Raw genomic sequence first — 18,771 nt, 5'->3', positions numbered from 1 at the left:
AGTCAGTCCTCAGAAAACATGATGTTTGCCAAATACCTGATGAAATTAGGCCAGACTTCAGGTGCCTATCATACTACTTACTGACCATCAAAGCATGAAAATCACATGATCAGCCCATTCATTCCCCAACTGTACTTTGTCCTTTTCGTGAATGATTAATATGAAAATCCCAGCTGACAATGCATCCAATTTGACTTCAAAAAGGGGCACAGCTAAAAAATGTCAACAAGGCTTCTATTTCAATCACCGGGAAAGCATTTGTAAACATCTGTCTTAAATGTTTGCCCCAAATTATTTGTTAATTGGCATTTGGGGCACACATGATTTTTAAAATCCAATTCATTTACTACAACATCCCACCCAGAGTCCAAGACTCTGCAGCGGTCAGGGTATAGCTCAGATAGGAATACGGCAGTCCTGCACTGAAAGATCTCAGCAGTGATTGATCACTGAGCAGCAGAAATCTCACCCCATCCTATTCACCTTAAAGGCGTGGAAATTCCAGTTTCCAGCAGTACCAATGTTACTTAACATATGGCAGCCAGTACATTACTCAGCCAATCTTGCCATATTCAAACTGGAAACAAAGTTACTAGCAGCAATTCCATTAAATCTTGATCAGAGGGTTGTTTGATCCAGTCCATCAAGGACTGAAGTCACACAAGACGACTGACTGGCATGCAGATAAGGAAAAAAGTCAAATCCCATTCTAGATAGTTTGTTATTTTAGAGAACATTAATATCTACTCTGAAGACCAAGAAACTGTCAAAACTGACATCCAAGAACATTCAATGGATTAATTTACAAGATATTTTTAAAACAATTACATTGTATAAATATTTATCATACCTCAATAGCAGGTAACTTCCCAAGTGTGTAGCACATTGAAAATAATGTTTTTTGCTGAAGAATCCTCAATGAATAAAATTCTTATTGCTTCCAAAAAAGTTTAAATTCATGGGGCAATTTAAATAACCTAATCTTATTTTCTTACCAAAAGCTGAAGCACTCAAATGTAAATGTTTTAAAAACCATACCTAGAACATGAAAAACATGTTAGTATGAGCATACTATCACAAAGTAAAAGCAAACTTATCTCCAAACTCCTCAACCTTGTACTTGACAACTCCCGTAGTAACTGGATCCTTGATTTTTCTGGTCAACAGACTAATCAACAAGGATAGGTACAAAACCTCCACCACGATTACTATCATGGGTGCTCCACAAGGCTGTGTCTTCAGTCCCTTTACTTTCTGAACACCCACAATTGTGATCATATTTCCCTCTAACTCCATCTACAAGTTTGCAGAAAACACTACTGTGGTGGAGCTCAAAAAATGATGAGGTAGAGAAAGGAGGTGGAAGCCAAGCAATATGGTGTAAAGATAACATTTCCCTCAGCGTCAGCAAAATGAAACTGACTTTTGGAAGCAGTGTGGAGTGCATACCTATCTGCATCAACATAGCTGAAGCAGAGATGATTGACAGCTTCAAGTTCTTCGCATACATATCACAAAAGCTTGTCCTATTCCAATTAGGTAGGTGCTCTGGCCAAATAAGACCACCAGAAGACTTAAGGAAGTTTGGCATGTCCACAATGATCCTCACCAATTTTAAAGATGTACCATAGAAAGCATCCTCACCATCATCTCAGCTTGTTAAGGCAACTGTTCTGCCCAAGATCACAAGAAATTCCAGGGAGTTGTGGACACAGGCAGGTCAATCACACAAACCAGCCTGACGTGAAGAGTCTCAGCCATAAATGTTGACTTTATTTCCATCGATATAGCTGACTTGCAGAGTTCTTCCTGCATTTTGAGTGTGTTGCTGAAGATCTTCATCTGTAGAAACTAGTGTTTATGATTTGCTCCTCTACTGAATCCATCCAGGCTCAAGGACAGTTTCCATCCCATTGTTTTAGGACTCCTGAATGGCCTTCACATATGATATAGATGAACACTTGATTGTTTAGACTACCTCATAATGGCCTTGCAACTTATCTGTCTACCAGCAATGCACTTTCTCCAACCCGCTACAATACTATATTTTGCATGTTATTATTGTTTTCCCCTTTTCGTAATACGTCAATATACTTGTGTCTAAATGACCTGTCTGCATGGCACATGAAACAACATTTTTCACCATATCTCAGTATATGTGATACTATAAACTAATTACCATTTTGAATTCCAGGTACAAAATCTAGACTCCATATTTCCACAACTTTTTTTTGACAACTTAGCTCCACCAATAAAGGAGCTATTTTCCACTGTATTCCTAAATTTTGTTTAATGTTAATAATATCTCAGCTATTTCAATATTTCCATTAAGACACAATCACATATTTTGGTCATTTGCATAACAATTATTTAATTTTGAACAAAATTAAATATGAACAGCACACATACAGTTTACATATAATTGTTGAAGTTTAACTCATAACAGTTACAATCCTTAACCAAAATACTATTAAGTGCTGTATCTGATACCTATGGTAATAATGTAACATAATGAACGTGTTAACTATTGCTACACATTTTAAGTACAGGTAGTTCCCGAGTTATGAACGTCCGACTTATGGGCAACTCGTACTTACGAACCTAGGAAGGAGAATGCTGTCTGCCATTTTAAGTCATATCGCGACGCCGTCTGCCATTTTAAGTTGTTGCCGTTGACACAGTGTTGAGAGTGTAACTTTGTATTTGGCTTAAATTTTTCTTAGCAAGATTCAACCTGACCCCACCCCCACCACCCTGTTCCGGTCGGCTGGTGGCACAGTGAGATCAGCGCTGGGCTCGAGAACGGTTTGATCCAGTGACAGACTGCTCCCGTACTGGGTTGATGTTGATCCAGTGACTCCCGTACCATCAGTGTTGGGTTGATATCGAGCTCGCAATTCGACCTCACAAAAAAAACAAATCACTGCCACCTCCAGTTTAAATTCCCACGCGGAATATTGTGGAGGATCAAATACCCAAACACAGCACAGCCCCCACTTGTGCCATTTAACCTGTCTCGGTGCGGTGGACTTTAGGACCCGGGGAATTCAATGCGGTGGTCCTTGGGACCCAGCGGACCTCGGCAGCCGGCAGAGATCAGGAACCACCTCCCGCAGTGTTTCTGTTCCGTTGATGGGAAGCGATTGTACATGACAATAAAGTGGAAATAATAAAGTGTTTGGAAAGAGGTGAAACGCCATCGGTCATTGGAAAAGCATTAGGCAACAGTCGGTCAATGATCGGAACAATTTTAAAGGATAACGTGAGAATAATGGAGCATGTGAAAGGCCCTGCCCCAATGAAAGCTACAATTATTACTAAGCAACGCAGTGGTTTAATTATTGGAATACATACGTTTCTTAAGTGTTTTATATGCACAGAAAGGTAAAATATATACTAAGACAAACGTTTGACTAACTGACGCTAAATAATACCGGATGTACTTGTTCCGACTTATGTACAAATCTGACTTAAAGATGGACTTAGGAACAGAACTTGTTCGTAACCCGGGCCCGGACTGCCTGTACTTGTTTAACACTTCAAGAACTAAAAGACATGAAGATTCTTCATGAAAAACTTAGTAAACCGTCACAGTTGGCACTTTGGGGGTGGAAGCAGGGTGGAATTACAAGACTTTTGACATACCCACAAAGCAGTTACTAACACAGCAGCGAACTATCACCAATTACTGGATGAGATGTCAAAATCTGCACAACAGAAAATTTTGAAGTGTGGCAATAAATTATTGCAATAAAATATATGGTAATAAATTACAAAGAAAACTGGGAAATGGGCATAATTAAAGACAAATCACAGCAGAGGAAAATGATCTCATTTACCAGGGAAAACAATTTTATACATTATGGCAAAAGGAAATTTAAGGCACACAGATACAAGTGATGTGTTAACAATTAAACCTAAAGGGCTTACCGTAGATGCCGGATTATAAGCCGCTACTTTTTTCCCACGCTTTGAACAGCTTTGAACACTGCGGCCTTTACTACGGTGCGGCTAATGCATGGTTTTTTTTCATGCCGCCAAAAACATTTTGCCTCTTAACAGTAGACCAATAAAATTGATGAGTAGTTCACAGAGGTCCAATGAAATTGTACGATAAATCAAGCGCACTTTCACAATTAAATTATTGTAAATCAGTCATTTGTACTCACCCTCATCAACATGGAAAACACTCGAAGCATTGTGCTGCCTTTATGGCAGTTATTTAGTTTATAATATTTTCGCTTAGTAATTCATTTGTTAGTATTTTCTAGTTAAAGTTAGAAGTGTTTTAAGTATATTTGTTTTCTGTACTACATCCCGGGATGCTATGACGTCACATCCGGTTTCGCCGCGTCTTGTGGGAAAATACCGGTTTGCGATAAACGGAAAGGTGGGGGCGAGCGTATTAGACCCGCGCGAGAACGCTGCTTTTAAGTTAAAGGCAATCAATAACTTTTCCTGGTAGGCTGCAGTATATATTTTTTTACCAGTCGTTAGGAGATATTGGAATGTTGTTCGTGCACTGTTCAGTAAAAAAGTATACGCAACGTAATTTGTGTGTTACCGATACGTATGTATATTTAAAAGTAGCCGTGTTACAGGCACGGTTTGAAAAAAAGCATTTGCAATATGTATTTGTTTATGTTACCATACGGATTTAATTAAAAGTTAAAAAATCCTCACGTGTAATATCTTTCTGTGTAAATATCTCATATTACAACGTGGGACACCGGCGGCTTAAAATCCGGTGCGGCTTGTACAAGTACAAAATTGATTTTCTTTCTAAAATTAGAGCCTGCGGCTTTTAATCAGGTGCGCTCTGTAGTACGGAATCTACGGTAATTTTAATGCGACAGACTTGGGAACAGAATTAGGCCATTCAGATTTGGACTGTTCCACGATTCCATCTCAACCCCATTCTCCTGCCTTCTCCCAGTAAGAGGCTGTGGGTCCTCCTCTAACTTTTGCTACTTTACATATGTGGGGGAATTAATACAGTGATTGGTTGTGAGTGACTTTGACTGATTGAATGTTTACTTTAAAGACAGCCATTTGAGAAGTTTTAAGTGTTGTTCAGAATTAATTTTTGTCATTAAAAACTTTCAATAATGAATTGCATAACTGCGTTGAAACAAATTAGCACTATCTAGGGCTTGAGTGTACTTTTTTTGGGATGAACCAATCCTGTCTTCCAGATTACTCCCAGAAACTTCAGCCAATGCTGCTCTACCCTCATCCCTGCCAGTGTACCTGTCCATTCAATTTTGGCCAGCTCCTCTCTCATGCCTCTGTAGTTACCTTAACTAACTGTAATACCAAGATTTTAGCTTTTCCTTCGTACACTACGGGGTGAGTTGTATCATATTACGATCACTGCTTCTGAAGGGTTCCTCTACCTTAAGCTTCCTATTATACAACACCCAATTCAGAATTTCCATTTCCCTATTGGGTTCCATCACAAGCTGCTCTAAAAAGCTACCCCATGAACATTCTAAAAGTTCCTTTTGGGATTTAGCACGAATGAGATTTTCCCAACCTACCTGCATATTGAAATTTCCAATGATCTTAACATTACTCTTTTTACGTGGCTTTTCTATTTCCCATTGTAATTTGTACCCTATATCCTGCCTACTGTTTGGAGAACTGTACAACTCTCATCAGGGTCTTTTTACTCTTGCAGTTTCTTAATTATACTCACAAAGATTCTACATCTTCTGATCCATGTCTCATCTTTTTAAAGATCTGATTTTTTTTTTATATAAAACATACACCAAATGAGCCGATCCATCTCCTTTGCCTACCTGCCTGTCCTTTCAATACATTAAGGCTCACAGTTATGACCTTTCAACTATGGCTTTGTAATGTGCAATGTCCTGCCAGGGAAGGTGGTAGAGGCAGATACAGTTGAGACACTTAAGCGCCTCTTAGATATAGAGGCATGGATGAAGGAAAAATGGAGGGCAGGTAGGAGGTAAGGGCAAGATCTTGGTGCTGGTTCACAGGTTAGGACAACATTGTGCACTAAAGGGCCCTAACTGTACTGCACTGTTCTATGTTCAATTTTTCCCCCAATCCATCTGCACTATTAGCTTTTCAATTACTTTATTTTCTCTCTGGAAATGGAGGACATGCTCAGCATAATCCCTTGTCCTCTCGCTTTAATTCCACAACGCTCACTTTCCCCATTTACTTAATGGCCAGATTACCTTACAACAGCTTATCCCATGGTTGCCAGATTTACCCCAAAGACCTCCCTCTATCCCATTTTCCTTGCAGCTTCACAATCTTGTCTCAGGTTCTGATGAAATCTGACCCGAAACAATCTCTTCTCACTGTGATCTGATTTCCAGTATTCTGTTATTGCTTTAGTTATGCTTCCTCTTCGACACTCCTTCAGGACTGAGAATAAACTTGCTTCACTGATTCTGTGCTGAGGAAACTGGGATCAATGTTAGAACCATCAACTTCAGCAATGGGACAAGTGCCTGATGGGGAGAGGTGTTGTTGCAGAGTGGGTACTTTGTGAGATCATGCATTACTTCCCTATCACAAGGAGTTTTGGGTCTCTTATAAAAGGGGATGCACTAGCATTGCAGATGGTCCAGAAAGTGATCCCAGGAATTGAAAGGATTTACTTATGAGGAGTCTTTGTACTCACTGCAATTTAGAATGATCAAAACCTACTGAATAGGCTAGATAAAGCAGACGTAAAGGGGAATATAGGACCAGAGGGCACATCCTCAGAATAGGAGATCCCTAAACACAGATGAGACATTTCTTTAGCCAGAGGGTGCTGAGTCTGTGGAATTCATTGCCACAGATAGCAGTGGAGCCCAAGTCATTGGGTATATTTAAAGTTGATGTTGATTAGGTCTTTGATTAGTCAGGGCATCAAAGGTTATGGATAGAAGGCAGACAAATGGTATTGAGAAGGATAATTAATCAGCCATGACGGAATGGCAGAGCAGTCTTGTTAGGTCAAATGGCCAAATTCTGCTCTTATGTCTTATGCCCACATCATATTTGCCAAATTCTATTTGCACAAGATCATCTACCTTATTTCGTAGACTGCATACATTCAAATACAACATCTTCAGTTCTGTAATCACAATCTTTTTCAATTGTATCTCCATGTTGCTTGAGCTTTAATTCTTTCTAAACTTTGTTTTATTCTTTATTCTGGAGACTTCAGAAACCTCTCCTGTACAACCCTTCCTTTTTACTTCATGCATACTTTTCCAAGCCGTTGAACACACTCTCCTACTACTTAGTTTACGGACCCATTCACAGTCACAGTGATGCAATTTGCCAGGACCCCAATAAATCACAACTGCATAGTTCAGGTGGAGCCCATCATATTGGCACAGTTCCCTCCTTCTCCAATGTCCCACAAATTCAAAACCACTTCTCCCATATTTGAGCCACGCATTTAACTCACTCATCTTGGTTCAACAATTACAAAAAGTAAAAAAATGTAATCTGAACTAGTAATTTACTTAAAGACGCTACCAGTAAAGGAGGAAGCCAAGTACTTACTCCTGTTTTTCAATGTAGTGGACATTTAGCTTTGCAATGCCAACATTCAAAATACTCCTTCATATGCAATTATGCACATTTGCAACCCAACATAAGTTTATTAAATCTCAATTTAGACTATTTAAAATAAAAACAAGAAATGCTGGAAATACTCAAAAGGGATAGCATCTATGGTGCTTTGCTGAAAGGTCAACCTGAAAAATAATGTCTATGCTCAAATGCTGCATAATGAGCCGAGTACTTCGTGGATAGAATTTTCTCTTTTACATTTGAAAACAATGATAGCTTCATTATTACCACAGTCTTCCCCAAGAGCTTGCAGATTTGGACAGGTGAATTATATGGAACATTTCCATTCTAAGTCTGGATAACTTTACTTTTATTGTCAAATATTACAAATAGGTACTGTTTATTGTCAAATATCTTCCACTTTTTCAAATCCTTATACCCAGCCAATTTTGATTCAAAATGCAACTTCTGACACATCATGGGAGATCTGTTGCATCTGAAGAGCACTTCTTCCAATCCAGTGTATTCCATCTGGTGCTCTCAATAAGACCTCCTCTATACAAAGGACAATAAAGGTCCACTTCACTGAACACCTCGGTTTAGCCTACAGGATCCCAAGTCATATGTCACTTGAAATCTGAACCCCACTATGACTCCTGTCTTTGTCTTCCCACATTGCTCTAAGGAATACCAATGTAATCTCAAAAAACAGCACCTTGTTTTGGAACACTGAAGCTATTAGGAGTCAATTACTAAATTCAACTTTTGTGTTTGAACTGCCCAATTCTGATGTTAGGCCATTAACATTTTAATATTAATCAAAATATTTTCCACAGTGATGTTTGATCAGCTGAATGTTGTCTCCCCTTGTTTCAGATTTTCAGCAACTGTTCTTTTCCTCAGTTTCAGCCATTTCCTCCCATTTCAATTAAATGGATGGCTACTAAAAATCATAAACACAACTTAGACTTGATTATTCATCTTAGCACCCTCGGCTTATTCTCTCCTTTCACATTTTTCCAATTCTGATGACTGGTTGGTCATTGGTCTGAAATGTTATTTATTTTCACAGGTGCTGCCTGACCTGCTGAGTATTGCTAATGCAAATTGTATCATATTTCCAGAATCTGCATTTCTTTTTGCTATTTGAAGCAATATGTAGCTACAAATGTTTAACTTTCAGATTTCATCTATAAACAGTAACAAAGCTCAAGCAGACTGCAACACAATCGCTCATGTAAAGCAAAATTACACATTTAAAAACCATTAGCTAGTCATTCTCCACATCACAAAACATGCACCACCCAAAAGAAAAACCAACCCAACTCAAAGTCTTAAAAACTTAAAACTTCATTTTCTCACTCACCACCTCACCAACAGATTTTAAATCAATTATAGTTTATTTAAAATGTCACAATGTTGTTTTGATTTTACTCACACAATAGTGACTAAACTTAAAATTGAGCTTCTGATGGGGTTTCAACCTGAAAGATTAACTCTACTATTTCTGCCCACAGCATTTTCTGTTTTTGAAAATCAAGGAAGTTGATTCACGGTACATTAACAGATTACTTGATCATGTATGTTATTTTGCTCTGAAGACAAGATTTGTAAATAAAATCTATACACCAGTTCAGGTATAAAAACTGCAGTTCATTATCCACACAAATTCCACAAATAACGGCCCAAATCCACACAATCTGACATATTACCAATTTTGTGTTTGAATGTCAGGATAACTGCTCAACACAGCTGACAAGTTCAGAGTCCAAAATTTATGGTTCATTTGATATCAATGATGGCTCGTGACACACCATTGCCACAAGCAGATAGTCAAATAGCATGGACGCCACTGATCAAACTATAGTGATTCCTTTCACAATTCAAAACAACACAGAAGGAAAATTTCCTATCTATGCAATAGCAGGCCAACAAAAATTCTAGTGAAGGGGAAAAATATTTTACACTGAAGGCAGTCTTGCTATCTCACTATAATTCAAGACGTGGCTAAAGCTGTCTCAAATAAGCAAGAGTATAACTTAAGCCAAAGATTCAAACAGGAAAGTAAAGTGTTAGGTTTTATGAAAAAATAAAGCTTTTCCTCAAAATTAACATCTTCAAAAATCAAAAAATGTTCGTGACCTAAACTATTTTGAAAACTACAAAGATTCTGGTGCATTATCAATGGCAATATCTGAACAAATTATTCTGAATATGCTTTTAAGTTTATTTCCCTGTTTTAAGCTACTATATTGATTTCCATGTATACCAGTGCTTTCTCAACACTACCGAATGCAAGTTTAATGTAAAATTTTGAATTTACATTTGTTACGCTATTTTCATTGTAAGTTTCTGCACAATGCTGACTAGCTTTAATCTTGTGTTCAATATCAGTAATTTCTTCTGCACTGTGTACATCTTTAATATAACAAGAGCGAAATTAAATACAACTGTACAACTACCATCTGCTCAGTCCGAAAATACAGCTTTACAAATTTATCATTAATGAATGTTAATATGGCCAATTGTCTAGATCATTATCTAACTACAAAAATTCTTTTGCATCATCTTCACTAAATTGTTCTAAGAATGCTAATACTCATTAATGACAGGCTGTTTGGTTTAAGACTCAATACTACCTTTATAATCTTCTAGAACCTGACTTGCGCCACAAGCTTCCACCTGACAAGTAAAACCACAAACTCTTAAGATATTAGTTTATATCCTCCAATTGTCATTAGTTTCAATTTCTCATCAGGTAGTTTCTCAACATGAAATTAATCCAAATCTTTCATGCTTCATCCCTGTATGACAGGAGTCCCAACCTTTTTTATGCCATGGACTCCTACCATTAACCAAGGGGTCTGTGGACCTGAAGTTGGGAATCCCTGCTCTAGGACTTTGAAATGAGATATTTCTGAATTTGGTCATTTATTCTTTGTAAGTTATTAATGCATAATCTAACCCTTAAATAAAGGCTACATTTTAACCACCCTAAAACACCAGTGAACCTTCAGCTGATATAGGAATATTATCTCTTTCCTATTCCCCAGAATAACACATGACCATCATGATGACTAATGGACCAGCAATAGACTCTTTGTTCCAAAATGGTTCCAGTGCTTTACCGGCGTATATGACGCATAAACTCCTCTTGGGTTTCTAGCAAAATACAGTTGTCAATTTTAACTGATGTTTAGACGACAAACTCTGCCATCTTCATCAGGGATAATGCCTTGGCACATCTAGTCTGGTGGTATATATGCTCAACTCCCATCCCTCATCTCTCCTGATTGGTTGAGGACTAACCAATCAGGCTTTCGTTGTCTCACCTGGTTTAAAATCGTATTCCAGTTCTTACTTAGTTCATCTTTGTTAAAATTCTTACTCTCTAGACTTATTTCAATGGTGGAAACCCGCATCAAGGTGCAGAGAGGTGTATCCGCTTGGATTACCCAAAGAAATCAATGGTAGAACATTACATACTCAATGTTGACTTTGACATCACAAAACTACTGCACTGCGGCAATGACTTGGGACCACCTGGTAAAGGAAGCCACTGATATAAGATCAGAAAATAAGAATTTTAACAGACAGAGGTTCCACTCCAAGAACTGGAATACGATTTTAAACAAGGTGAGACAGCGGTAACCTGATTGGCTGAGGACTAACCAATCAGGAGAGATGGACAACAGGAGTTGAGTATGTATACAACAAGAGTTGAGTATGTATACAACCGGACTAAACGTGCCCAGTCTTTATCTCTGATGAAGATGGTAGTTTGTCAACAAAACGTCAGTTAAAATGACACTTCTCACTGGCTGGAAGCCCAAGAAGAGCTTGTACCTCTTTGGCCCACTTCAAGACCAAACTTACCTAGGCTTTCCCTGGGACCGACTACCAAATGCCATAAACCTACTGATTCCAGATATTCTGTGAGTTACTTGATTTAAGTTGCATATTACAATTATTATCCTAATGATCTCCTAATGGCAAGAACAAGTACCATTGTAATTGCATGCAAATTTTATTTCCGATACTTGAATTAAGAAATGCTTAGTTCCGGATATGCACACCTAATATACGGAAATTCTGGCAGAACTTAATTCCATTAGACAAGGCTTCTATTATACGATCTGATGTAGATCTGGTATTTTGGAAAAGATTCTGATAGAAAGGAAAAGACAAAAATTCACTTTCCTGATGCCACTAAATTAACACACAAGCAAATAAGATACAAATTTCATTTAGTAATATCAAGATCTTGCGCTCAACTAATGACAGCCAGTAAGCTCTGAATGTAAGCGATGCTGCACGACTTCCAAACTGTTTATGAGATTTTCTGCAAGAGCACATTAATATGCCCCAAGAGAGAAACAAGATCAACCTCAGCTTATTATGCCCTATCAAAATCAGTTTACCAAGATCACTATTCAGGCTCAACAATAACAATATATTAGAAAGGAATGGTGGGCACCAAACCCTTGAAGAGCCAATACCATTGACGGAACTGCGACCAGTATGAATCCCTGCCTTCGTGAAAAGAGGGATAAGATAAGAAAACCTGCAGAAACACATACAAAGATAAAAAATTGTTAGAAAATGCAGATAAACTTGTTTTAATAACTATCACCTCGTGCAAATCGATTTTATTTCAGGTACTGCATGAAGACATATGCATTAGATCATGTATGGACACCCGAAAATGTGTAATGCAAAAGGAAGCTTTGAAAATGTTTTAACAAAATCTCTAACCATAATTGCCAATTTAAAAAATTGATTTGTTAACAAAAAAATTGTGTTACCTTTTCCTTGCTTTCAAAGCAGAATCTTTCTTCACACAATAGATAACCCCTTATGATGAGCACGACGCACGAACCAATATAGGAGTTTGACAACTGGGTACAAATGGCATCATGTCATCATGAGCAATATATTACCCCTATATCCCAGAGTGTGGGTTTTATGAGAATTAAAAGAGTACAAATCTGAGGAAAACTTCAGATCTCTGCTTGAGATCTGAATTAAACTGGTGGATCACAAACTGATCCATTGTTTAAGGGTGGGGGTGGAAGAATTCAGACGGTTAGCAAACTGCCAGATCAACATTTGCCTACAAGTTGCTAGAATTAATCACTAGGATACAGTGACTCAGCAATTCAACAAATAAAAGATGACCATCCCAAGTCATTATGTGAAGGTTAGGCCATGCAGACTTGAAACATTTTGGAGAAGATTACAAGCATAGTGAGTACAGGATTTTTGAATGTCGTTTGGATTGCGAACTTTATGAAGTTCAAACAAGACAAAAATCAAAAATGAAAATACATGGAACTGGAAGCAGGAATGAACAAATGAAAAGATACATTCTCTGGGTATATGCCTTTTAAATTCATCTTAAAAATTATTCCCCCATTAAAGTAATGAAACAAGTTGTACCTACCAGGTTTACAAGTAACAGTAACAGATGATGAATGAATTACGCAGAAGGAAACAAAAAATTAGTGAATCTGAATGTGAACAAGTGAAATGCTTTGTGTGAAGTTTAACTTGATCTACACAGAATCCTTCAGCCATTTTGGATTCTTTTAAATGTTGAGAGAGAAGGAATTAACAAGCATTAAAAGGATTTAATATTCAGGTATCCAAAAGCACTAAAAGGTACAGCTAAGGTTCAAAACTAACCAAAAGCAAACATATTTTCATTTAAACTCAAAGGTTCATAGCATGAAAGAAATCCAAATCTGTTAAGAAAGGGTTCAAATGACATTCTCTTTCTGTAATGGATCACCCAGTCTCAGCATCTCCATGGTTATCAAGTAAAGAACATTATATTTTGGAACAACCGTCTTCAGCCAGCCTTTCTAAGAACCCCTTTGCAAGGACCTAAGCTGAAAACACATTTCCACCATTTGCTGTTTGGTTATGATGACCTCTTCCATTCTAAACACCAGTAACCATTTCCCTTCCCAAATCTGCATGGTATCATACCAATGGATGAACAGACACATCCTCAAATAATTCATGGACTGAACAAGCATCTCATTTAGAATCCAAGCACAAACTCAATTTCCTTGCCACTGACATACCAACCAACTTTCTCACATTGAAGTCACTACTTAAATTATAGCACTACATCTGGACCAAAGATGACCCTTGGACTTAACTGTGCTACTAACATCCACCTTCATGAGATTCTGCAGCAAATGTCCATTCCTTTGTTACCTCCAGGGTGCATTACTCCAGCCTTCCCATTTTCACTCTTTACAAACACCGTCATCTGAAACCCAGTTGCCCATCTTCCACTTGTCTCATTCACCCTACAATTGTTCTTTCTTTCAATTTTAGAATGTGACTGTTAGTAAACAATCTTTAATGAAAGTAGTAAGGAACTTTCTTCTATAAATAGAAATTAATGCAAGGTTAACTCTTAATTGTAAATCTAATATTAACAAATTTCAGTTTAAAAAAGCACCAATTTCTACTCCATTTCACAATTCTTTCTAGACTCCGCTCTCAAAGCTGTTACTTCCTTCCAGTCATATACCTGCACTTAAATTATGACTACCTGTTCATCCCTATGCTTATTCATTCTCCCACAGGTAACAACCCCAACATTTCTCAAGCCCTAAACTCCATGCCTTTTTCCTTCAAGATGCCGCTCACATTTCTTCAGTCATTTGCAGAATGTCTTCTGTCTTATCAATGTTTTGTGCTACACTGAAGACATTACAAATGCAAGTGTTGTAAAACATATGCAAATAACACGAGTATTGTTAAAGCCAAGTTTATTTTTAGTAAACATTGGTTATATCAGGCCTGAGAATTTTTAAAGCCTTTCTAACTATATATTAAAATCAGAACTATATTTTAATGTTTACTTTACTGTATAACCTTTCCATTACTCAAGCATTAGGATTGACTTCAAATCTTTACAAGGTCAAATAATGCTTTAATTAGCACTTCCTATAAAAATAAGTCCATTTTAAAACCATTTTCAGATGTGACAATTTCTGTTCAAAACTAAATTCTGCAAGTACAATTCTGAACATTTACACTAAGAATTTCACTTTATTAATTCCTCTACAATACATACTGAAAAATAAAAACTATTTACACACTTTGAGTAAATAAATACAATTTGTCTTTTCCCTATTTTCTCCTCCTTACCCAAGTCATTCCTGACACCACCAACTGAATGAATACGAGCCCCTTTACCTTTTCAATTATTATACAGGTTTATTGATACAACATTCATGACACAATGAAGATGCAGCCATGAGAACAAAGACAATGAGATATTCTAATCCATTTGTTTATAATTCCACCACTAATTCATTTACCTGGAATTCTGAACAGCAGAACTAACTGAATGTCTATCATACAATAGCAGCCAAATTGTATCAATTTGAAATCTCAGGAGTTCCCACACACCCAAAGAGGAGAAGACAGTGCATGGTTCCTGACACAAACATTCCATATTAAGTTTCAATTATTTGAAGTTAACACATGGAAATAGCTGAAAACATCCATGATGCAAGAATTTGAAAATCTAAACTACAACAGACTGACCAGAGGAGATTTACAAGTATTAAGACAGAGAGAAAACTCATGAGTTTTCCTCAGGAGTCAACTATACGATAAATCAAAGAAATGTATTCATTACAAAGTAACTTTTGCACTGTTTAAAAACTACAGTACATGCCCTTGCCAAAATGCTTTCACAAAGAACAAAGATGCTAAGCCAAGCAATGCACACAAAATGCTGGAGGAACTCAGCAGATCACTCAGCATCTACGGGAAAAAAGTTGACTGTACTTTTTAAACCACAGAAGCTGCCTGGCCTTCTGACTTTCTCCAGCATTTTGTGTGTGTTGCTTGGATTTCCAGCATCTGCAAATTTTCTCATTTGTGAAAGATGCTAGGACACCTTACCACACAAAATATCAATATAGATTGGGTGTAAACAACTTCAGTGTTACTTTCAACAGAATGTAAAATATTATTTCAAGTAGCTGTCTTATGATCTAGGAGTTGGACTTCATTATACAAGGCAGGAGACAACTCAAAGCACAGACCACAAAAACAATTATGAGTGAAGGCAAAACACACAAGACGCTGGAGGAACTCAGCAGGCCAGGCAGAAAAAGATCGACGTTTCAGGCCAAAATCCTTTGGCAGGACTGGAGGCAGCCATTTGACTCATCTAAACTTCTCTACAGGTGACAATTGTCCCATCAATAGAATAGTCATTTCAACATGACTGCCACAATAACTATATTCAGAAAATCAATTGGCACATCTTTCATTTCTAACCCCCCCCCCTCCATATTGGCCTTATCTATTTTGAACAGCAATTCCTGATTTTCTTTGAAAATATCATATATTGTTCACATTTTTCCATACATTCATCTGCAACTTTCCCAGTTTATTCTTACACCTTCCTTTAAACTCTAGTTTTTCTTCAAGCAAACTAGTCCCACTAGTCACAGTCTAGTTGCTTTTCTTTACACTGCTGTCAGCAAATAACTGCCAGTTATCAGGACTATATGCACTAATCAAGGCAGTCTAACCAGCATAACAAATACAATTTCAACCTCCTCTGACATCCTTCAATGTTTCTTCTATTTAACTGACCACTGAATTGGCTTCTACTGACAACTTGCATTGGTTGGATATGCTGTATCAAATTTATTAAGATTTCCCTCTTCTATCCATTTCTTGCCAAAATCTTGTTTTCCCTTACAATGTTGAACAGCGCATACATTGCTTGATTAATGTTAAATTAATTACTCTAATTTGCAGCAATGTATACCACACTAAATCAAATAGAATATGAAATTAGGTACATTACCAGCTTTCTATTCAACTTGAAGCATTCCTTTCAACTGCTATATATTTGACATTTTTGTTTCAGACATAGGGTAAATAGCACATATGACCTATCTACTGAAATTTCAATTGTGAACTAAAAGACAACTTTGTGTCTTTAGAGAAAAATACCTTTTGCTATGCACAAGGGCTTAACTTAGTGCCAATGTTTATTCAACATATAAAAGTCTGCACATGATATCAGTGCATTTAATGAAATCAAGATAATAAAGACTGACACAATCGAATGTGTGCTAAAATACAAATTAAGAGATTTCTTTTTGAAAAGTCTGAACTACCCTGTCAACAGTAAATGGTAATAATTTTTTAGAACTGCTGTTTATATTTTTTCAATTTATGTAACATATTCGCTTCTAAAAGTAAAGAATCACTGATGTTTAAAAAGTCCAGGTACTTCTGCTGAATACTGTCATATACTTATTGCTGAATAAGCAACAATGCGCGAACAGAACGAGTTATAGGAAGTATTGCCGTAGATCAGCCTTCAAAACAAAAACGCAGCATTTCAAGTTTTGTTGATTAATAAATTGCACAAATAGGACCACGAAAGGGCAGCTGTTAGTTTTACAATTTATAAAAAGCCAAAACAAGGGCTGGCGGACCAATTTGGCGCGATGTTACCGCAGAAAATTTGCAGGCCGCGGGTTTACCATCCTGTAATTACACACAAATCCAGGACTATTGTCCTCTTTCCCACTTATTCAATACCCTCCAGGATTTCACGACAAATAATGTTGGGGGAAAGAGAAAAAGAAACAAGGAAATCAATAGAATCCCTACGCAACCTGACCCAAACTCGTCTACAATAACTACACTGCAAAACTCTGGTCCCTAAAAGAGTAAGGACATCCAGGGCCGGGCTAATGCCTACCACCCACACCCCATTCCTCTCCTCCTCAACCTACTCCGATCATAACTCTGAAGCTTCAATATGACAACCGCCGCAGACAAGGCCCGGCCCAGCCGGGCCTGCCGCCATAACACGCCGCGCTCGCCAGCCTCCATCTTCTGATCGCTCCGCTTAACCAGCTCCTCCTCGGTAGCAGCGGGGTCTCAAGGCCTACTGCGGCCGGATTGAGTGCAGCAAGCGCCCGGAGAATTCGGATCGATGGTGCCAGATCGTACATGATATCCTCCCAGGGTTCCTCGGAAACCTTGCTTCGGGGAGGCTGAAGGAGGAAAGAGGCCGGTGCGAGCGGCTTCTGCTCTCACTCACCTCGTCGTTAAAGGCGTTGACGGCTTCCATATTGTCGGCGTCCGGCGTGCCACAAAGGCTCCGCGGTCCCTTCAGCTGTCTACCACTCAGCTCAGCTCAACTCAGCTCGGCCCTGCTGGCTCCCTTCGGCTCGGTTTCCGCTCCCAATCCGCATTCACCTCCAAAGTGGCTCCACACGCGCCCCGATCAACATGGCGGCGGCGGCTACACAACACCACCGCGGTGGCTTGTGGGAGTGTGTGCAGTCGCCCGCCTCACGGCGCGCGTCCCCGCACCCGCGCTCCGGTGACCGGGTTCGTGAAGCGGCGCTCGGCAGGGTCGGTCGGGTCGCAGGTGGGCTGCCCAGCTCGGTGGTGCATGTTGTATCCTAAAGAATCCTACTCTTGTTTTTTTTTGTCTCAGTAACTTCAAACACGTTCCAGTTTTAAGAGATTATATCTCACAACTTAGACAAGCGATCCAAGAGCAGTGAGGTTATAGCACGACAGGTGGTGCTGCTTATTCGGTCCACCTACTTCGAACCGCATCTAGATAAAAGTAATTATCTTTCTAACTTTCAGGTACTTGCCCAACCCCCTCTTGACCACCAATACTACTACAATGCAACACACAAAGTGCTGGAAGAGCTTAGCATCTGTGGAAAAGAGTAAATAGTCGACGTTTCGGGCAAAAAGCCTTTCTTCAGCACCGAATACTACTACTATGTATTTATATGTTTAGAGGTGCAGCGGGAAACAGGCCCTTCCAGCTGCACCCCCCCCCCCCAGCAAACAGGACAATTTACAATGACTAATTAATCACATCAATCAATTGCATTAATCACTAATTTATGCACAATCACAGACTTTGGACTGTGAGAGGAAACCAGAGCACCCGAAGGAAACCCACCCAGTCACAGAGAGCACATACAAACTCCTCATACATGGTAGCGGAATTGACTTCCGAACTCCAATGCCCGGAGCTGTAATAGCATCATGCTAACAGCTACATTACTGTGGCACCCCTAATGTATACCAGCACCGGTAATTTATTCCAGACTATAAGCAATTGGCTTTCTTCTGAATCAGTTTCATTTCTTCACTCCTATGTTCCAGAACTTTCTACGAATCAGAGCAATT

The 18,771-nt window shown here is 38.5% G+C and overlaps 1 protein-coding gene across 1 annotated transcript in view; it reads right to left on the bottom strand.

Moving 5' to 3' along the window:
- The window catches only part of scaf4a (SR-related CTD-associated factor 4a), a 79,644-nt gene extending 61,775 nt beyond the window's left edge, over window positions 1-17,869 (bottom strand). Inside the window, exon 1 of the mRNA XM_073045671.1 lies at window positions 17,654-17,869. Within this exon, the coding sequence (XP_072901772.1) occupies window positions 17,654-17,683 (30 nt within the window). The 5' untranslated portion in view covers window positions 17,684-17,869. The remainder of the gene's footprint in view (window positions 1-17,653) is intronic.
- Between the last annotated feature and the right edge of the window lie 902 nt (window positions 17,870-18,771).

Source organism: Hemitrygon akajei, chromosome 5, assembly GCF_048418815.1.
Source record: "Hemitrygon akajei chromosome 5, sHemAka1.3, whole genome shotgun sequence".
NCBI lineage: Eukaryota > Metazoa > Chordata > Chondrichthyes > Myliobatiformes > Dasyatidae > Hemitrygon > Hemitrygon akajei.
Note: the sequence above shows the minus strand (reverse complement) of the source record. Positions and strands in the feature narration are given on the sequence as shown.